Source organism: Pseudonaja textilis, chromosome Z, assembly GCF_049901715.1.
Source record: "Pseudonaja textilis isolate UNSWEBS1 chromosome Z, rPseTex1.2, whole genome shotgun sequence".
Lineage (NCBI taxonomy): Eukaryota > Metazoa > Chordata > Lepidosauria > Squamata > Elapidae > Pseudonaja > Pseudonaja textilis.
In genome coordinates, this window is record NC_142008.1 from 126,905,482 (window position 1) to 126,927,641 (window position 22,160).

General features: G+C 47.3%; 1 protein-coding gene across 1 annotated transcript in view; it reads left to right on the forward strand.

Annotated features, from left to right (window-relative positions):
• LOC113448748 (myosin-6) overlaps positions 1-22,160 on the forward strand; it is a 65,104-nt gene that overhangs the window by 35,224 nt on the left and 7,720 nt on the right. The window contains 18 exon segments of the mRNA XM_087918189.1: positions 1,173-1,296; positions 2,363-2,445; positions 2,447-2,497; positions 4,055-4,181; positions 5,404-5,532; positions 6,889-7,131; positions 7,570-7,746; positions 9,172-9,317; positions 11,483-11,573; positions 13,854-14,243; positions 15,341-15,467; positions 16,117-16,235; positions 16,339-16,535; positions 18,722-18,905; positions 19,704-19,869; positions 20,032-20,156; positions 21,211-21,519; positions 21,615-21,818. Of these exon segments, the coding sequence (XP_087774315.1) occupies positions 1,173-1,296; positions 2,363-2,445; positions 2,447-2,497; positions 4,055-4,181; positions 5,404-5,532; positions 6,889-7,131; positions 7,570-7,746; positions 9,172-9,317; positions 11,483-11,573; positions 13,854-14,243; positions 15,341-15,467; positions 16,117-16,235; positions 16,339-16,535; positions 18,722-18,905; positions 19,704-19,869; positions 20,032-20,156; positions 21,211-21,519; positions 21,615-21,818 (2,992 nt within the window).

Consider the following 22,160-nt stretch of genomic DNA (forward strand, 5'->3'; position numbering starts at 1 on the left):
CTTCCAATATCTAAGGCCTTGCCCCCAAAGAAGCAATTGGAGGGAAATTAAACAAGGAGAGAAGCAACTTAGAACGAAAGAGAAATTTCCTGACAATTAATCAGTGGGATGATTTGCCAACAGAAGTTGCAAAACGCTCCAACACTGGAAGGTTTTAAGAAGAGATTGGACAGCCATTTGTCCGAAATGGTATTAGGGTTTCCTGCCTGAGGGGGCTAGACTCTGTTATAACTCTGTTATTCTGTCTCTTACTGTAATGGTAGCAACAAATGGCAGCAGCCATTCTGTCCTTAGAAAGCAAGCAGGGCCAGGTTTGGATGGGAGACCACCAGGAGATGAAAACTTTATAGACTACAGAGTTGACAAACCCTCCCAGAGGTCAGCGGCAATCTATTCCTATATCGGTGGTCCTCAACTTACAACCGTTCCTTTCTTGAGTGTCTGAAGTTACAATGGGACTGGGGGGGAAGGGACTTACAACCAGTCCTCGCACTTATGACTGTGTCAGCATCCCCACGGGCACACAAACAGTATTCAGGGCTTGGCAACTGACATGTTTACAATGTCCCAGAAAAATGCCACTGCCATCTGCAACCTTTGCAACAAGCAAAGTCAGGGCGGTGGGAGTTTGATTCATTTAACAACCCCATGATTTGCTTAACAACCCCATGATTTGCTTAACAACCCCATGATTCGCTTATTAACTGTTAAGCATAAATAGGCATCATGAAATCAGGTTCATCTCGCTTAAGATGCCATAGTGGCAGAGTGGTCAGAATGCGGTATTGCAGGCTGACTCTGCCCACTGCCAGCAGTTTGATCCTGACCAGCTTAAAGTCAACTCGGCTTTCCGTCCTTCCGAGGTTGGTAAAACGAGGACCCAGACTGATGGGAGGCCAAGATGCTGAATCTGTAAACCACTCGGAGAGGTCTGGAAAGAAGGTTGATATAGGAGCCTAAAATCTATTGCTGTTATGATGGCTATTAACAAGTGCCTTGTTTAGTGTTGGTTGTAAGTCGAGGAGCAACTGTACGCTCTACCGGATGCTGAAATGGTTAAGCAGTAGGTTTTGGGGCGAGAACCCCGCAAGCATTTGGCTACTTCTCTTTCTGGTGAAATCTCAGTTAACCTTTAGCAAAAGAATACAGCCTAATTTTTCCTTTCTCGCCAGGTACCGGATCCTAAACCCAGCAGCCATTCCGGAGGGTCAGTTCATCGACAGCCGGAAGGGGGCTGAGAAACTTCTAAGCTCGCTGGACATTGACCACAACCAGTACAAATTTGGACACACCAAGGTGAGGCGAGCAAATCCCTTTTCCCATAGTCCTCAACTTACAACAGGAAAGGAGGGATGAGAAGTGGGGGAGAAAGGATGAAGGAAGGAAGGAAGGAAGGAAGGAAGGAAGGAAGGAAAGAGAGGGAGGAAGGGTGGGAGGAGATGGAGGGAGAATGGGGAGGGAGAGAGGAAGGGATGAAGGAGGGAGAGAGGGAGGAGAATGGGATGAAGAAAGGGAGGGAAGAAAGGAGAAGGGAGGGAGGGAAGAGGAGGGGAGAGATTGGGATGAAGGAAGAAAAGAGAGAGGGAGGGAAAGGAGGAAAGAGAGGGAAGAAAGGGGGAGCGAGGGTGGGTGGGAAGGAGGAGAAGGAGGGAAAATGGGGAGGGAGGGAGGAAGGAAGAAGGGAGGGAGGGAGGAAAGAAGAAGGGAGGGAGGGAAGAGAATGGGATGAAGAAAGGGAAGGAAGAAAGGAGAAGGAGGGAGGGAAGAGAATGGGATGGAGGGAGGGAGAGAAAGAAGGAGAGAGAGAGAGGGAAGGAGGAGAAGGAGAGAGAGGAAGAGGGAGGGAGATGGAATGAAGAAAGAGGAAGAAAAGGGAGGGCGGGAGGGAGGGAGGGAGGGAGGAAGGAAGGAAGGAAGGAAGGAAGGAGAGGGAGGAGAAGGAAGGGAGAATGGTATGAAGAAGAGAGAGAGAGGAGGGAGGGAAGGAAGGAAGGGAATCTGCAAGTGACTTTAAAGGAGACTTACCTTTTGGGGGACTTTAAGCTAAAACATTTTGTTTTTAGTTTAAAGTAGGGTTACTCAACCTTGGCAACTTGAAGCTCTGTGGACTTCGACTCCCAGAATTCTCCAGCCTGCATGAGAATCCTGGGACTTGAAGTCCACCACCTCCTCAAATGGCCAAGCTGGAGAAAAAAATCCTGTTTCAAAGTCACCGTCGCGCAAACGACCACCAAAACAGAAATCTGTTGGACAAGTGGATCTTGCAACCACGTTTTCCTTTTACATTGCTTATTTTATTTTATTTTTGTTCTAAATTTTGCGAATCGAACAAAACCCAAAGCCATCTCTTCCCATCCCACAGGTGTTTTTCAAGGCAGGGCTCCTGGGTCAACTGGAGGAGCTGCGTGATGAACGGCTGTCCAGGATTATCACCCGCATCCAAGCCGGGCGAGGGCCAACTCATGCGCATTGAGTTCCGGAAGATCATGGAGCGGAGGTGAGCCCGCGAGAAGAAGCCTGAGGTTACGGAGGGTGACCTCAACTGGAGAAGGACAAGGGTCAATAGATGAGGAAGACCCTCTTCTTAAACGCCGTCGGAATATCAAAGGACTCGCCTGTAGTGTCTCTGCTGGCCCAAATGGGGCACCGGGGGAGGCTCCCCCGTGGCCCGTTTTCGGCCAGCAGAGTGCTACAGGAGGCTGTTGAAGCCGGAAATGGGCCGCGGGGGAGCCTCGGCCTGTTTTTGGCCAGCAGTGTTGCAGGAGGCTGTGGAGGCCAAAAACGGGCCACGTGGAGGCTCTCATGCGGTACACCTGTGGCCCAATTTCAGCCAGAAGGGCGTTGCAGGAAGCGTCCGTACTATCTCCCCACCCTTCCCTGTCCCCCCAGCGGGCCTTCAGAGGAGAACTACAATGCTGAACTGACCATCGAAGAAATCCAGTTTGACACCCCTGGTCTATAGCAAAGGTTCTCGACCTCCGGGGCCGGGGCCCACTACCGGGCCGCAGCCTCTTCAAAACTGGGCTGCGGAAGAAATTAGCTGCATCCCGTGGTGGGATTTAAATGTTTTTACTACCAGTTCTGTGGGCGTGGCTTGGTGGGCGTGGCAGGGGAATGATACTGCAAAATCTCCAGTCAGAGGTGGCATTTGCCGGTTCCCCGAACTACTCAAAATTTCCGCTACCGGTTCTCCAGAACCGGTCAGAACCTGCTGAATACCACCTCTGAAACTGACTCACATGAGTGGCGGTGCAGGCCACACGCACATGCTGCATAGCTCCACTGGTTGAGCTGTGTACGCATACACGTACGTGCCAGCCCACTGCTCACACAAATTGGTTATAAGTGTAAGGACTGGTTGTAAGTCGCTGTTGTAACTTCAAATGGTCACTAAATGAATGGTTATAAGTCAAGGACCACCTGTTTCAGTCTCGCCTATGTCAAGAGTCCACTTCAGTGTGGCTTTAAGCTTCACCTGTGTGACTCCAGCCTTGACGGTTTATAAGGCATAGTCGAAATGCAAAGTGTGTTATTATCGCAACCAATTTCTTGTTGCGTTTAGAGGTTTACCTTCCGGAATGTTCCTTGATCGATTTATTTCTTGGGCTGATTCAATTTTAGAGGCTGCCCAACTTCCCACCACTTTGAGTAGCTTATAACCTATAAAGTATAAAGGAACAATTTCGGTAGTCCTCGTTTAGCAACAAGGACCAGCAATATGGTCGTTAAGCGAAGCAGCTATGGAGTGAAAATGACAATTATCTTTAGGACTTTTCTCCAGCTTTCTTTTGCTTTACAGATCTGTGAAGGGCGTAAATGTGAGGGTTGGGCAGGAAATTATTTTTTCGTCACCGTTGTAATCACGAATGGTCCCTAAATGAGTCCACTGCTGAAAAAAAAGGGGGTCTTTTTTTTCACATTCTGCTTTGAATTGCAACAATAGTCGAATGCTTTGAAATTCCGAGGGTTTTTGAGGCGTGAATTTTATGGGACGGGGGGAGAAAAGGGTTTTCTGAAAAGTTTTGGTGTGATTCTCCTTGGTCCCTTCCACCAGGGATGCTTTGCTCATTATCCAGTACAACATCCGAGCTTTTATGGGGGTAAAAAACTGGCCTTGGATGAAGCTGTTCTTCAAGATCAAACCTTTGCTGAAGAGCGCGGAAACTGAGAAAGAAATGCAGGTGACCGCTTTCATTCATTCATTCATTCATTCATTCATTCATTCATTCATTCTTTTTAATAGCTTTCCGTCTCCGTAGAATTGACTCTGGGCAGCAAACAATGTCCCCATAATGATACCTTAAAAATACAAAAGAGTTACATTTATATGTACATTTACACAGGGCATCCTCCACTTACAGCTGTAATTGAATCCGGAAATGTTGGAATTCATTGTTGGAATATATTTCCATGCAACAACTACAGTAGTTTACAGGTTTGGATCTATGATATATACTCTCTGCTCTTTTGTTCTAAGTAGAGTTTCCTGTTTCAGTTCAAAACTACAGTAGTTTACAAGTTTGGATCTATGATATATATACTCTCTGCTCTTTTGTTCTAAGTAGAGTTTCCTGTTTCCTGTTTCAGTTCCAAACAGTTGAGCAGCAAAGCACATGGTGATTGTGCTCCTTGTTTGCTCTGTAGTGCTATATATAAACAGGATTTCTAACAGGAAATATGGTTGTAACTCATGCTAGTTATTACGTGGGTGACTGTGGGACCCTTTTTATAACCTTGTTTGCAGTGGTTGCAGGTCGCAAAAGGGGAATCCCATGACCCCGGGACACTGAACCGTCATAAATAAGAAACAGTTACCAAGCATCTAAATTTTGATCGTGTGAATGCTGCAAAGCTCGTAACTTTGAAAAATGATCATAAGCCACATTTTTCAGTGCCATTCTAACTTTGCAGTCATTAAATGAACTATTGTAAGTCAAGGATTACCTGTAAGATAATTAAAGGCCTGCGTATAAAAATGATTGCAGGGACCGGATATGTCTAGTCTAATGAAAAGATAGGCTAGGGGGTGACATGATAGCAGTCTTCCAATATTTGAGGGGCTCCCAAAGAAAAGAGGGAGTCACGCTATTCTCCAAAGCACCTGTGGGTAGGATAAGAAGCAACAGATGGAAACTAATCAAGGAGAGAAGCAACCTGGAAGTAAGGAGAAATTTCCCGTTAGTGAGAAAATCAGCCAGTGGAACTGCTTGCCACCAGAAGTTGTAGGTGCTTCTTCACTGGAGGTTTTTAAGAAGAGACTGGACAGCTATTTGTCCGAAATGGTATAAAGTCTCCTGCTTGAGGAGGGGGTTGGACTTCTAGAAAGGACCTCCAATGTCCTTTCCATCTCTATTTTGATTGATTGATTGATTGATTGATTGGTGACTCTTGTATTCTTCACAGACGATGAAAGAGGAATTCGGGAGGTTGAAGGAAGCTCTGGAGAAGTCAGAAACCCGGAGAAAAGAGCTGGAGGAGAAGATGGTTTCATTGCTCCAGGAGAAGAATGACCTCCAGTTGCAAGTCCAAGCTGTGAGTATATTTAGGCTACTTTATTCTCCCTTTTAACTCGGAGATTTACATCTTTTCTCCTTGCTCTGAAGTTCTTCCTTTACATGGAAAAGTTGGAAATCTCTCAGGTTGGTTGCTTCCTCGCATGACCCAATGAGGTTATATCATTCGGTGCTAGAAGGGAGAGAGAGATTTGAGCAAACTTCTAGCACTGATGATGTTCCCTAGTTGGGCCATGAAACGTCTGCAAGGAAACCACCAAATTCAGAGAGCAGCAAGAACTCCACAGCCCTCCTCCTCCTCTCCCTTCTCCTCTCCCTTCTCCTCCTCCTCTTCCTTCTCCTCCTCCCCTTCCTCCTCCTCCGAGCACTGATGATGTTCCATGTTGGGCCATGAAAGGTCTGCAAGGAAACCACCAAATTCAGAGAGCAGCAAGAACTCCACAGCCCTCCTCCTCCTCTCCCTTCTCCTCTCCCTTCTCCTCCTCTTCTTCCTTCTCCTCCTCCCCTTCCTCCTCCTCCGAGCACTGATGATGTTCCATGTTGGGCCATGAAAGGTCTGCAAGGAAACCACCAAATTCAGAGAGCAGCAAGAACTCCACAGCCCTTCTCCTTCTCCTCCACTTCCTCCTCTTCCTTCTCCTCCTCTTTATCTACCTTTTCCTTCTTTTCCTCCTCTTCCTCTTCCTTCTCCTCCTCCTCTTCCTTCTCCTCCTCCCCTTCCTTCTCCTCCTCCTCCTCCTTCTTCCTTCCTCTTCCTCCTCTTCCTTCTCCTCCTCTTCCTTCTCCTCCTCTTCTTCCTTCTCCTCCTCTTCTTCCTTCTCCTCCTCCTTCTTCCTTCCTCTTCTTCCTCTTCCTTCTCCTCCTCTTCCTCTTCCTTCTCCTCCTCTTCCTTCTCCTCCTCTTCTTCCTTCTTCTCCTCCTTCCTTCCCTCCTCCTCCTCTTCCTCCTCTTCCTCCTCCTCCTCTTCCTCTTCCTTCTCCTCCTCTCCTCCTCTTCCTCTTCCTTCTCCTCCTCTTCTTCCTTTTCCTCCTCCTTCCTTCCTCCTTCCTTCCTCTTCCTCCTCTTCCTTCTCCTCCTCTTCCTCTTTCTTCTCATCCTCTTCTTCCTTCTCCTCCTCCTCCTTCCTTCCTCCTCTTCCTCTTTCTCCTCTTCCTTCTCCTCCTCTTCCTCTTCCTTCTACTCTTCTTCCTTCTCCTCCTCTCCTTCCTTCTCCTCCTCCTTCTTCCTTCCTCCTCCTCCGAGCACTGATGATATACCCTAGTTGGGTCATGAAACCTGTGCTAGAAAATCACCCAGCTCAGAAAGCACCACAGCTCAACCCTCGAGCTGCGAATCTGCTCTTCTATTGGCTCTTCTCTTCTTCCCTCCTCCCCAGGAACAAGACAATCTGAACGACGCGGAGGAACGTTGCGACCAGCTGATCAAGAACAAGATCCAGTTGGAAGCCAAGGTGAAAGAGATGACCGAAAGGATAGAAGACGAAGAGGAGATGAACGCCGAACTGACTGCCAAGAAGCGGAAGCTGGAAGATGAATGTTCGGAACTCAAGAAAGATATTGATGACTTGGAGTTGACTTTGGCCAAGGTGGAGAAGGAGAAGCATGCCACGGAGAACAAGGTACATTGAAAGCACAGGTAGTCCTCGACTTATGACCACAGTTGTGTTGCGGCCCGCCGGTGGCTAGCAGAGCCGGCAGCAGAGCCAGACAGTAGTGAGGAGGTTGGGGGGTGGGTGGGGGAGAACCTGGGCCAGTCCTGGAGGCTGAGGAAGGCTTGGTGGGCATGGCAAGGGAAGGTTATTGCAAAATCCCCATTCTCTCTCCACCCCTCTAACCTGCTTTCCAGTTCCGTTCTCCTGTGCAGGGCGACCAAAGAAGACCCAGCCAATCAGCTGGGATTGGGGAGGCGGAGAATAGATGGGGGCGGGGTCAGTCGGAGGTGGGATTTGCTGGCTCTCCAAACTCAAAATTTTACGCTACCGGCTCTCCAGAACCGGTCAGAACCTGCTGAATATACCACCTCCGGTACAGTACCTTCAGACTGGTTCTCTTTTCAGGTGAAAAACCTGACCGAAGAAATGGCCGGTCTGGATGAGATCATCGCCAAACTGACCAAGGAGAAGAAATCCCTCCAGGAGGCCCACCAACAAGCGTTGGACGACTTCCAGGTTGAAGAAGACAAAGTCAACAGCCTGAGCAAAGCCAAGATGAAGCTGGAACAACAAGTGGACGATGTGAGTGGGGCGAGGCAGGAGGTGTCTGTCCAGCCACCCGGGTTCTTGGTCCACCTGGATGGAGGTTTAACCAACCAACGGGGGCAGCTTTGTGGGAAGATTAGGACCCTTGCACTCCTTGGCTGGGGTGGGATGTCCATCCGTCCTTAATTGCCCTCGGCAACATCTAGAGAACATCTTCTGGAGGTTTGGGATAGGCCTGGCGTCTTCGTTTTATGCGCCAGTGAGTTAGAGAGGGGAAGTAAAAGCTACGGGATGTTTCGATATCGGCTCGTGCTGGTTGATGATGCATTGCTAGGGATATTAAATCTGGAGTATGCAGAAAGAGTCAGAGGGTGAAGGTGGCATGGTTTGTGGAGTGGCCCACCGTCCATGATTATACTTAGAGGGCAATTTGATGGCATTCGGTTTTGTATTCAAAATCTTCTTCTCTTTTCACCTCTCCTCTTCTTTTCTCTTCTCTTTTTCCTTCCTTCCTCTCTTTCCCTTCTCTACTTCTTTTCTTCCTTCCTTCTCTTTCTTTTCGTTCTTCTCTTCCCTTCTTTATTTCTTTCCTTTCCTTCCTTCCTCTCTCTTTTTTCCTTCTTTTCCTCCTTCCTTCCTTCTCTTGTTTCTTCCTTCCCTTCTTTGCTCCTTCCTTTCCTCGTCCCTCCCTCTTTCTTTCCTTCCTTCCTTCTCTCCCTCCCTCCTTTCTTACTTCCCTCCTTTCCCCTCCCTCCCTCCCTCTTTCTTTCTCTTTCTTTCTTTCTTTCTTTCTTCCTTCCTTCCCTTCTTTCCCGTCCTTCCTTCCCTCCCTCCCTACTTTCTTCCTTCTTCCTCTTCCTTCCCTCCTTTCCCCTCTCTCTCCTTCTTTCTTTCTTTCTTTCTTCCTTTCTTCCTTCTTCCCCTTCCTTCCTTCCCTCCCTTCTTTCTTCCTTCTTCCTTTCTTCCTTCCCTCCTTTCCCCTCCTTCCCTCCCTCTTTCTTTCTTTCTTTCTTTCTTTCTTTCTTTCTTTCTTTCTTTCTTTCTTTCTTTTTCTTTCCTTCTTCCCCTTCCTTCCTTCCCTCCCTCCTTTCTTCCTTCTTCCTTCCTTCCTTCCTTCCTTCCTTCCTTCCTTCCCTTCTTCCCCTTCCTTCCTTCCTCCCTCTTTCTTTCTTTCTTTCTTTCTTTCTTTCTTTCTTTCTTTCTTTCTTTCTTCCTTCCTTCCTTCCTCCCTCCCTCCTTTCTTCTTCCTTTCTTCCTTCCCTCCTCCCTCCCTCCTCTTTCTTTCTTTCTTTCTTTCTTTCTTTCTTTCTTTCTTTCTTTCTTTCTTTCTTTCCTCCCTCCCTCCCTCCCTCCTTTCTTCCTTCTTTCTTTCTTCCTTCCCTCCTTTCCCCCACCCTCCCTCACTGCCTCCCTTCCCTCCTCTCTCTCCCTCTCCTCTCTTCTCTCTCTTCCCCTCAACAGCTGGAAGGTTCTCTGGAACAGGAGAGGAAAATCCGGATGGATCTCGAACGGTCCAAAAGAAAACTTGAAGGAGACTTAAAGTTGGCACAGGAGAACATCATGGACTTGGAGAACGACAAACAACAGCTGGAAGAGAAAATTAAAAAGTAAGGAAGAGCCAGCTCTGTACTTTTGGGTTCTCCAGTCAAGAGTCTCAGGGAGTCCCCCCGCACACACAAAAATTACCAAGCGCAAAAGCTTTCATATTTTTCTCCAAAATAAGGATGAAAATAAAAGTGTTCTCATCATTCCACCAGAATTTGGGTCATCCTTAACTGGTTGGGAAGGCATTTGCTTCCTTGTCCAAACTGGAGAATGACTTAATTGTTCCTGGAATCCAGAAATCCCAGTTTATAGAGCTCTGTAGCCCAGTTTTATGGGGGGGGGGGGGAAATACAGATAGAGTCCAGAAGTTTAGGTAGTCCTTGACTTACGACCACAAAAGAACCTGGAAGTTCAGTTGTTAAGCAATGTGGTCATTAAGTGAGGCATCCCATGACTGTGCCTGATTTTACAACCTTTTTGCTGTGGCTGGTTTTTTAATATACATTTTTATTAGTTTATGAAAATATAAAATGTAAAGAGAAATTTTTTAAAAAATCAGAAAACTGGGGGAGAGGAGGAAGGAAGGAAGGAAGAGAGAGAGAAAGAAAGGAAAGAGAGAGAGAAAGGAAGGAAAGAAAAAAAAGAAAAAGGAAGGAAAGAAAGAAAGAGAGAAAGGAAGGAAGGAAAGAGAGAGAAAGGAAGGAAGGAAGGAAGGAAGGAAAGAAAGAAAGAAAGAAAGAAAGAAAGAAAGAAAGAAAGAAAGAAAGAAAGAAAGAAAGAAAGAAGAGAAAGAGAAGAAAAGAAAGAAAGAGAGAGAAAGGAAGGTAGGGAAGGAAGGAAGGAAGGAAGGAAGGAAGGAAGGAAGGAAGGAAGGAAGGAAGGAAGGAAAGAGAAAATATGGTGTAAAGAAGGAAAAGGTAAGAAAAAGGCATCGACTTCCCTCTTTAGTACAGTAAAAGATAACATCACAACTTCAACTTTTTACTTTTATACAACAGTATATACTAGCCATTTCTATAGCAACAAACTTATCTAAACAGCAAAAACAAATTTTTTATTTCTTTTTTTTTTCCCATCGCATGCCCCAAATCAGGAAGGCATTTCCCAATAGAAACAAAATGAAATTTATTCTCTTCTTTAGATAAAAGAGTCCATTTAACCACGCTGCGGAGAATAGTACCTTTTTTGCTGGCGCGTTGTTAAGGGAATCTCACAGTTGTTAAGCAAATGCAGCTTTTCCCATTAACTTTGCTTGCTGGAGGCCAGATAATTGCGAACTCAGGGACGTTGTAATGATCATGAGCCAGGACCTGTTGTAAGTCACTTTTTTCCAGTGCCGTCGTAACTCGAAACACCTGCTAAACTAATGGCCGTAAGTCAAGGATTACTTGCATAGTGGAGACTGCCAGGTGGGTTGAGAAGCTGGACACTCTGTGACACTTGGGCAACAGAGCAGAGCTGAAGAAGTTGCAGATCATGGGTGGTATTCTACCAGTCCGGCCCAGTTCGGTCGAACCAGTAGCTCCGAGGATCATCTATGAGCGAACCGGTTCGCTCCAACGATCAGCTACTGGGCCCGCCCACCTGCCCCGCCTCTATTCTGACCTTTATTTCCTGGTTTTCAAGCTCAGCTGCTTCGGGCAGCACAGTGAATTGCCGTGCGTCAGCTGTTTAACACAGAGTGCAGGATTGCAGGATCAGGCCAGTAGCAAACCTTCTGTGCATGTGCAAAGTGCACTTTTGGTGCAAACGCACGCTCACTAAACTGGTTGTTACACCAGTTGAACCACACCCTTGGATCGGATGGATAGAGACAGTCCTCAACATACGACCACAATTGAGCTCAGAATGTCTCTTGCTATGCGGGACATTTCTTAGGCGAATTATTTGTACCTTTTTATGACCTTTCTTGCCACATTGGTTAAGCGAATCCCCGTTAAACGAATCACCCGGTTGTTACGTGAATTTGGCTTCCCCATTGGTCACAAAAAGGGGACCAGCTAACCCCCTGGGACGCCACAACCATCGTAAGTATGAGTCTGTGGCCAAGCGACTGAGTTTCAACCACGGGTGAGACAACAGGGATGCTGCAAAGGTTGTAAGTCTGAGAAATTGTCACTTTTTTCAGTGCCGTGGTACTGGTCGCTAAATGAACTGCTTGTTATAAGACGAGGACTCCCCATATTTTACGGAGAAGGGTTTTACTTTCCGGAATTCTCTTTGGCAGGAAAGAGTTTGATATCAACCAGCAGAACAGCAGGATTGAAGACGAACAAGCTCTGGCCTCACAGCTGCAGAAGAAACTCAAGGAGCTCCAGGTAAAAACACTTTTTGCTTGATGCTCCGGTCAGAGAAAGGGAGAAATTCCCCCAAATTCTGCACCATCCATCTGTTTTGCCCCTTCCTAAATCACAGGAAGTGAAGCTTATTTATTTATTAATAAAAATTATATTGCCGCCTATTCACATATTCAAGGAAGCTTACAGGAATATAAAAAAAAACCATCTTCATCATCTTTTAATGACTCCAGAATCCCTTGCAGGGAAGAATCTGGGCGACTGAATGGAGCTGAGCGATTACTGGCCGGATGCCTTTCTTGTCACCAGTGCGGAGTCATATCCAGCAAATATAATCTCAATATAAAAACATCGTATATAAAAAAATGAAACCAATAAAAGAGCATAGTCAAAGAATAAATTAATAACATATATAATAACCCTCCACCCTGGTGACACCACATCACACGAGCCATTTAATGGGCTCCAACCCACTTTAGGTTTCTCAGGCCATCTGGCATAACTAGGTCTCCAGCGCTTTCCGGAAGAATAAGGGCCAGTTTAATGTTCCAGAGAGAGGGAGCCACCACAGAGAAGGTCCTTCTTCTGGGTCCCACCAGGTATATCTCTCTAGGCCTAGGGAATGGGACTCACAACATTCCTTGCCTCCTTGGTGGGTTGGGTAGATATGACCGGCAAGAGATGGTCCTTCAGATAACCTAGTCCAAAACCATGAAGGTGACAACCATCACCTTGAATTGCACCTTAAAGCAAATCGGCAATAAATGCAACTCCCACAGGGGATACCTGTGGACACACCAAGATCTGCACAAAACCACACGGACCGCTGCATTTTTGCACCGACTGGAGCAGCCCTAGGTAGAGCACGTTGCAATAGTCAAGGCAGGAAATGACTAGGGCAGGGGTGATAAACTCGCGGCTCGTGGGCCAGATACGCTATACGCATTGACCACACTCACCCCCGGTTTAGCGAAGGCGAAAAAGTCACAATATGTCATATGACGACGATGTGAGTTTGACACCCCTGGACTAGGGCATGAGTGACCGTGAGTAGGGATTGCTGGTCCAGGAAAGGGCGTAACTAGCGTACAACCTACAGTTGTGCAAAGGCCCTTCTGGCCACGACCGCCACCTGCTCTTCGAGCAGGAGTCATGAGTTCAGGAGAACCCCAAGATTATGCACAGGGTCTGTTATCAAGGATAGGGGGTGGTGCAGTGGTGGTATTCTACCGGTTTGACCCGGTTCAGGTGAACCGGTAGTAAAAAATGCTACTGGTTCTCCCGAACCAGTATTTCCAATGATCAGTTGTGCTGCGCGATTTAGATTAGCTAGAAAGTGTGGTTGTGTACAGAAGTTCAAAAATATTGGCAGAAAATCAGAAATTGGCTGGAGGAAATGACAAGAGAACATATCGAATTCAAACCAGAGTCCTTTCTATTAGGGAAAGTATATACCAAAAAAGTGAAATATATAATAGTAGATATTTTGATAGCAGCTATTGGCTTTTGTACAATGTTGGAAGCAGCCTCATGTTCCATCAGAGGAGATGATCATTCAAAAAATTTCAAGTTGTGCAGAAATGGACAAATTAACCTTGGCGTTAAAAAATAAAGACACTTCAACATACTACAACAGCTGGAACTGCTGGTACAAATGGATAGACCAAAGATAGACTTCACACTAAAAGGCAAAAGAGGATAGGATAGAACCGTAGTAGCGATATACGGATATATGTAAGGATTAACCGTGTATATGGCATAAAATAAGGATAAAAAGGAGGTCTCACAAACTGTTGAATATGAAAATGTTTTTGATTGTTTTCTATCTTTTTCTTTCTATTTTCTTCTTCCTTTCTTCTTTTCTTTTTCTCTGTTACATTTATGTATGTGTTGTTGGTCTGTTTTAATTGTAAAATCAATAAAATTTGTTTTTTTTTTAAAAAAAGATTAGTTAGAAAGCAAGAAATCTATGTGGAGGAAAAACCACCGCATAGCCACACCCACCTAATCACGTGACCACCTGGTCACACCCACCTGACCACACCCTCAGAACCAGTAGTAAAAAAAATTGAATCTCACCACTGGGGTGGTGGATGGTTTTGCATGCAAACTAGACCCTGTGCATGCACAGATGAAGCTGTTAGCCCCGCTTGCTCACCTGGCACTCACCTTCACCTGCGTCTACCGGTTCCTAACAGGCCACGGACCGGTATTGGTCTGCAGCTCGGGGGTGGGTGGGCTGGGGAGCCCTGATCTAGAAGATTGAAGAATCTAGCGATTTATCTTTTTCCCACTGTTCAGGCACGGATCGAGGAGCTGGAAGAGGAGATGGAGGCGGAACGCGCGGCTCGTGCCAAGGTGGAGAAACAGCGCTCGGACCTTTCACGAGAACTGGAAGAGATCAGCGAGCGCCTGGAGGAGGCCGGAGGAGCCAACTCGGTGCAGATCGAGCTGAACAAGAAGCGCGAGGCCGAGTTCCAGAAGATGCGACGCGACTTGGAAGAGGCCACGCTGCAGCACGAGGCCACGGCGGCCACCTTGCGCAAGAAGCACGCGGATTCCGTGGCGGAGCTGGGCGAGCAGATCGACAACCTGCAGCGGGTGAAACAGAAGCTGGAGAAGGAGAAGAGCGAGCTGAAGCTAGAACTCGACGACGTGGCCTCCAATATGGAGCAGATTCTGAAGGCCAAGGTGTTGTGTCAGTAGAGGGGAGGGTCCCAATGCCGGCCAAGTGGGGTGTGGATAACACAAACTCATTCTTGGGTAGATGGGTGTGACAGGGTCTACAGGTAGACGCTGGGAGGAAAATCTGGGGTCCCTGGTGCTCTCTGAGCTGGGTTGTTTTCTTGAAGACTAGGGAACATCATCAGTCATCAATATAGCACTGATGATGTTCCCTAGTTGTATTATGAAATGTCGGCAAGCAAGCAACCCAGCTCAGCGACCCCCCAAAACAGTTGTCTTTCTCTTCCTCCTCTCCCAAAACCCCACTCCTTTCTAGCACTGATGATGTCGCCTAGTTGGGTCATGATATTATCACCATCCTCTTTTAATGACCCCATGATCCTTTGCGGGGTAGAGTCTGGGACACTGAATGGAGCTAAGGCCGGATGCCCTTTCTGTCACCAATGCGGAGGTTTTTTTCCCAGCAGATATATTCTCATTGTGTCCAGAGAGAGAAATATCTGCCTCTACCCAGGATTGAACTCACAGCCTCCTGGATTGTGAGGCAAGAGCTCAATCTCTAGGCCACCACACCACTCTACATGGGTTATGAAATATTGACAAGAAAACAACCAAGTATCCCACGGTTGTCCTTTTCCTCCTCCTCCTCCTCCTCCTCCTCCTCCTCCTCCTCCTCCTCTCCACAAACCCCTTCTAGCACTGATGATGTTCTCTAGTTTAGTCATGAAACATCTACAACTCACAGTTGATCTCTGAGCTACGAATATTCTCTTCTCTGCTATTAGTAAGGAAAATAACTACTAGAAGCCAAGCTGGGCACCTTCTCCCAGACTGGCTTCAGGACCTTAAATGTCATAGATGCTACTACCATCAACTGATATAGGATTAGTAAGATGTCCCTCACGTAGGACCACCTCACAAGCCATAGGTTTGGTATCCTGCACAGGGAAACTCTACAACTCACCCTGAGATCCCCAAAACCAGCTTGTTCCAGTGGTTGAAGGTCCTTTCAAGTGAAGTTAACCACCATGTGGCTTTGTTGGAGGACGTGCTCTAGCTTCTGCCAGGCTTTCGTCGGGTTTAATTCTTCTATTTCCTGGCAGGCAAATTTGGAGAAGATGTGCCGTACCATCGAGGACCAGTCTACAGATCACCGCGCCAAGTTGGAGGAGACTCAACGGATCCTGAATGACACAAACACCCAGCGAGCGAAACTGCTCACCGAAAATGGTACCGGCTACCATATTTCTCCCTCTTGTTGTCTTTGTTGGTTCTCCTTCGTCCAGGTCATGGTTGTCCCAAAGGTAGTTCTCCAAAAGACAACTGGGCTTTCTTTTTCCTTGAAGATCTTTCACTTCTCATCCAAGAAGCTTCTTCAGTTCTGACTGAATGGTGGAGGATGGAAGGATTTATATTCGTTTGCAATCATCTGGTCATTAGTATTCCCTCTGAGAGTCATTGAGGCCACTTGGAGGTTTATCTGTGCCTTTAGGGCCTCCTGAATAGTGCAAATGGGTGTGGAACTTTCTTGGAACTGCTGAAAGGAGTGTATTGTAAACATTTACTATCCATTTGCACTACTCTGGAGACCCTGAGGGCACCGATAAATCTCCAAGTGGCCTCAATGATTCTCAGAGGGAATACTAATGACCAGATGACTGCAAGGAATATAAATCCTACCGTTCTCCACCATTCAGTCAGCACTGAAGAAGCTTCTTGGATCAGAAGAAAAAGGTCTTCAAGGAAAAATAAAGACAATCCAGCTGCCTCTTTGTGTCTCCCTCTTGTTTTTCTACACCTCTTTATGAGGTCCACCCAAGAAGAAACTTCTATCTCATGTGGCTCCTGGCAACCACCTTTCCTCCTTTCCCGCCCTCAGGAGAACTCGCCCGACAGCTTGAAGAGAAAGAGGCCCTTGTTTCCCAGCTGACCCGCGGGAAACAATCCTACACGCAACAGATGGAGGATCTCAAGAGACAACTGGAAGAGGAGACCAAGGTGAAGAAACATCACTCGGGAAATGTGGGTCTGGGTTTTTGAGATGGAGGTAGGAGGTGTGATGGGCCTCCTCCAAACTGACACGTGTTCCTCGCTGACGTAGGCCAAAAATGCTCTAGCGCACGCTTTGCAGTCGTCCCGCCACGACTGCGACCTTCTGAGGGAACAGTATGAGGAAGAGATGGAGGCCAAAGCTGAGCTCCAGCGTGTCCTCTCCAAGGCCAACTCGGAGGTGGCCCAGTGGAGAACCAAGTATGAAACGGACGCCATCCAGAGAACGGAGGAGCTGGAGGACGCCAAGTAAGTGAGGGAGATGAATTCAAGAGGCCATATTTTAACCTTCAGGATGGGCAAGGTAGATGGCCACCTTGGATCACCAACAAGCATGACTTTCGACGTGGTGTTCATGCTTGAAGATACCACTGCTTAAGGGAGTTGTGCTCAATTTTATGGCCACTTTTGCTGTGGTGGTTGGTCATGTCGTTAAGTGAATCCAGCTTCCCTTGTTGACTTTGCTTATGTCCAAAGCCAGCTGGGAAAGTTACAAATGGTGATCATGTGACCTCGTGTTGTGGTGTGGACGGTGGAGGAGAGCGAGGACTCGGATGAGGGGCTGGGACCATCAGGGAGTGGACTGTTGCCTTCAGGGATTGTGGGAGCTGGTAGCAGTGAGGAGGAGGTTCCTGAGGAGCCTGTGCCAAGTGTGTGTGAGCTCAGGATGATTTGTAGAAGAGAGCAGCTGGAGCAGCACAGGCAATTCAGGAGTAAGGATACAATGTAATGGCCGCTCCCTCCAGGGAATATAAGCCTGGTTTCAAAAGGTTTTTGCTTTTGCAGAAAGCAAAAACGTTCTGAGGACTCAGCATTATGTGTAGAGACTCTGGATTATCTGAAGAATTCTGTCAAGGCTTTTCTGGTTGGACTAATTGGCTTCAAGCCATCTTTTACCTACAAAGAAGTTATCTATAGATTAAAGCTATGAAGGTTTGAGTTGCTGCGTTTGTTTGAGATTTTCTTGCTGGTAACAGGGTTGGATCAGAACACGTTGGGACAGTACCACTGTCCTATATACATGCCAGTCGCCAAGCACCCGAAATTTGATCCTGGGATCTCAGGGACTCTGACAGTTGTAAGTGTGAAGACGAGTTTGTCGGTCTTTTTTTTTTTTTTTTTTCAACAAAGTCATCACTTCGAATGGTCATTAAATGAACAGTTGTAAGTCAAGGACTACCTGTATCCAAAATTGATTTTGGAAGGGCTTATAGATGGCAATATTTTCTACCTGGACTACTGTGTGTTTTGACAACCTCTCCAGGATGAGATTGAGCTACTGAGGAAGGACGTCGGAGTCTTGAAACCCTCGTTTGGGAACCGTTCATAACTTCTGGCCTCCATATCTTTGTGCCTCATAAACATGTGCCCCATATATGCGTTTGTCCTCCCTCCTCCCTTCCTGTGTCTTCTCCACCCCTCCTGTTGCGGCCTGTTGGCTTCTGGCCCCTCCAACAACTGAATCAGAGGAGCGGGAGGAAGAGGAGGTGTGGGAGTCAGGGTTAGCATCAGGACAACCTGAGATGCTCCAAGGGGGAAGAGGGAATAGACCTGGCAGAGAGAGAGGGGGGAGGAGGGGAGGGAGGGAGGGAGGGAGGGGGTGGAGCCTGGGCCATCCATCAACCCTCAGATGGAGAGTCAACATGTCTGGAAGTGGCTAATGAGGAAGAGGAGGAACAGCTGGATCCAGTGCCTGACGCACGGATGAGCAGAAGGCAGAGGAGAAGAGAGCAGTGGAAATCTATGGGCCGGTCCTTGGGACGGAAGAGCCACCGCTACTAGTGAGACCCCACCCTAGCTCTGGGGGTAAAAGGCAGGGGGCGGAGATGAATAGATGTGGCAGATAACTATTCATCTTCCGGACGGACGGACTTGTTAGCCTGCGAGAGAAACTTTTTACCGGGGCTGCCGGCACTCTGAATTAAAGGAATCTTTTAAATTCACATCAGAGGGTTTGTCGTGTTCTGGGAGCTGGGTCAGAACACCTCCCCTCAAGACCCCGGGCATCTCTTTTCACCGGTGCTTCCTCTAATGAAGAAGCTTTTGGCTCGGGTTATATTTGACCTCAACAGTGTATAAGACGAGCAAAAAGCTTGTTGGTTGGAGGAGATTTCCCCACTTAAAAACACCAAGGTAGGTGAGTAGGGATGGTTTTGCTGGTGGGATGTCCTGGTTTTGAGGACCAAAAACTTATCTTTGTCCTACGGGGCCAAAACGAGCAAGGGAGGACTATATATCTTCCAGACTCCAAATTTGTGATGTCCACCTTATTTACAAATCTATCGCAGAGCATGAGATGATCAGTTGGATTCGGCTGGCCACTCGTGGTGTTCTTCGTCCAGAGAAGAACGGGGGACTTGCTTTCCCCATCAGCTGTGGGAAGGAGAAGGCCTCCTCCACAGGTAAACCTTCTCTTGGTTGTCCTCATGTGACAGGAAGAAGCTGGCCCAGCGGCTGCAGGAGGCGGAGGAAGCCGTGGAGGCGGTGAACGCCAAGTGTTCATCGCTGGAAAAGACCAAACACCGCCTGCAGAACGAGATTGAAGATCTGATGGTGGATGTGGAGCGCTCGAACGCGGCTGCAGCTGCCCTGGACAAGAAGCAAAGGAACTTCGATAAGGTGAGGTTCACAGAGACCATCCGTCTCGGGTCCCATAGAGGACACTGCTTCAGTTCAGTTGGAAGCATTCACTTGCCTGCGTGTCTGGGACTTGGTAGTTCCTTCTGGCTTCCCCAGTGACTTTGGTTGTGGGAAGCCACCAGGAAATTGCCTTGCCTAATAACTGTGGGATTCAGTTAACAATGACAAGCAGGACTTCAGGGATTGCTGTCGCTAAGCAATGCAGTCACATGTCAGACTACATTGTTTATCAACAGAAATAGCTGTCGGGACTGCCTGTATTGGGGGGAAGAGGGAAAGGAAAGGAAAGGGAAACGGAAGAGGAGGAGGATGGAGGAGGAGGAAAAGAGGAGAAAGAGGAGGGGAAGTGGAAGGGGAGGAGGGGGAGGGGAAAGGAAAAGAGAAAGAGGAGGAAAGAAGGAAAGGAGGAGGAGGGAGAGGACAAATGAGGGTAAGTGGAAGAGGAGAAGGGAACGAAAAGGGAGGAGGGAAAGAAGGGGAAAGAGAAAGGGAAGAGGAGGAGGAGGATGAAAGGAGAAGGGGAGGAGCGGAAAAGGAGAAGGAGAAAAAGGAAAAAGAAGGGGAGGGGAGGAGAAGGGGAGAGGGAGGAGGGAAAGAGAAGGGGAAAGAGAAAGGGGAGAGGAGGAGAAGGGTGAAAGGGGAAGGGGAGAAGGAAGAGGAGGAAGGAGAAATGAAGGAGAAGGAGGAGATGGAGAAGGAGGAGGAGGAGAAGGAAATAGGATAAAAGAAAAAGAAGAAACCCGACTCTTTTGCCTCCCTCCTCCTCTTCCGCCTCAGATCCTCTCCGAATGGAAGCAGAAGAACGAAGAATCTCAGGCAGAACTAGAGGCGTCCCAGAAAGAGTCCCGTTCCCTCAGCACCGAGCTCTTCAAGCTAAAGAACGCCTATGAGGAGTCCCTGGAACTCCTGGAGACCTTAAGAAGAGAGAACAAGAACTTGCAAGGTGGGTTGAATTGGGTGGGCAGGAGGACGGGCAGAGGTGGCTCCTCAAAGCCTCCTTGCGTGGTGGTGCCAGATGTTGAGCGATATCCCTTCCCTCTCCTCCTCCTCCTCCTCCTCCTCCTCAGAGCGTGGCCCAAATCTCTTTCTTCTTCTTTATCCACAGAGGAGATTTCGGATCTCACCGAACAGCTGAGCCAAGGGGCCAAAAGTATGCATGAGCTGGAAAAAGTGAGGAAGCAGCTGGAGTCTGAAAAAGTGGACTTACAGGCCGCTCTGGAGGAGGCAGAGGTGAGGCGCCTTGCTTACCTTCCTTTAAAACATCACATTTTCCCCTCTCTTATGTCTCTCCTATTTCACTATAAAAGCAATTTAAAGCATCTGAAGCAGTAAGAGTCCCTTCCCAGGTGGTGAGGGAGACAAGGTGCTTTACTCACTGATTTCACCTATTCTCAAAGAGAGGCAATATTCTGGCACAGGGGGCATTTAATGAAAGGCACAAAAGAGCTAAAGAGAACAGGACAGAATCTGGAACAGGAAACATTTAATTAAAGGCACAAAATAGCTAAAGAAAACAGAGCAGAATCTGGAATAGGAAGCATTTAATTAAAAGCACAAGAGAGATAAACAGAATCTGGAACAGGAAGCATTTAATTAAAGGCACAAAAGAGCTAAAGAGAACAGCAAAATCTGGAATAATTTAATTAAAGGCACAGGAGAACTAAGAATTTTCACAGTGCTATCCCTATAAGATTTTCTGTTTCTATTGCCTTTTAAAAGAAAACAACACTGCAAATCCAGATTGTGTAAAAAAAAAAACCTTGCAGATATCACATTGATTCCACAGCCCAGATTCCATTAAAAAAAATAAGTGGAATTTTAGAAAAAAAAGGACAAGGAAGGAAGCTGCTAACTCATAAAGCCTTGGCCCGTTAGAAAGAAAGCGACTCTAATTTGAGGTGATTTTTAGAGTCACTTTTTTTCTAACGGGTCAATGCTTTATGAAAGGACCTTAGAGGTCTTCTAGTCCAACCCCTTGCTCAAGCAGGAGAATCTATACTAAATGGTTGTCCAATCCCTTCAAAAACCTTGGATTTTGGAATACCACAGCTTCTGGAAACAAGTCATTCCACTGGTTAATTGTTCCAGCTGTCAGGAAATTTCTCCTTAGTTCTAGATTGATTGTCTCCTTGAAAAAGCAATCTAGAACTAAGAAGGCTTCTAGATCTCAATACTATTCTTTTTTTTACTTTTTCCTTCACCATTTTACCCATAATTCTTTTGCTGACCTGTTGAGCGTAATAAAGATTGATTGATTGATTCCCGTAATTCCTTGATTCCTCAGGCCTCTCTGGAACACGAGGAAGGCAAGATCCTCCGAGCTCAGCTGGAGTTCAACCAGATCAAGGCCGAAATCGAACGCAAGCTGACCGAGAAGGATGAGGAGATGGAGCAGGCCAAGCGGAATCACCTGAGGATGGTGGATTCGCTCCAAGCTTCTCTGGATGCCGAGACCCGCAGCCGCAACGAGGCCCTGAGGATCAAGAAGAAGATGGAGGGCGACCTCAACGACATGGAGATCCAGCTCAGCCAAGCGAATCGGGTGGCCGCTGAAGTTCAGAAGCACCTCAAGATCGCTCATGCCCACCTCAAGGTAAGGAGATATGGAACCCTTCAGATCTTTCTCACTCATCCCTAGTTTTCGGGGTCGATAGGTTTGCTCCATGCTGTGTGTTTTTGGTGATCCAGGACAATCAGATCCAGCTGGATGATGCCCTTCGAGCCAACGAGGACCTGAAGGAGAACATCGCCATCGTGGAACGGCGGAATACGCTGCTGCAGGCTGAGCTGGAAGAGCTACGTAGTGTATTGGAGCAGACAGAGCGTGGGCGGAAACTGGCAGAACAGGAACTGACGGAGGCCAGTGAGAGAGTCCAGCTCCTCCATTCGCAGGTGAGGAGAAGTCAGCTGATCCTTCTCCATGTTTCTTTGAATTTGGTTCAGTGGAACCACAGAGATAAGCTTGGAGAAGCTATCCAGAGCCTGTTCAGACAACTATAGGTGCTGAAGGGTGGAAGTTTTAGAAAAAGACTCGCATCGGCTATGTTCCTCAACCGTGGCAACTTTAAGATGAGTGGACTTCAACTTCCAGAATTCCAAAAATAGTTTCTGGATGAAGATTAAGAGAATAAAGTAGGTTCTGGTTCTAAGGGAATAAAATAGATTCTGGACGTAGGATCTGAGAGGATAATATAGGTTCCGGATGTAGATTCTGAGGAAATAAAATATGTTCTG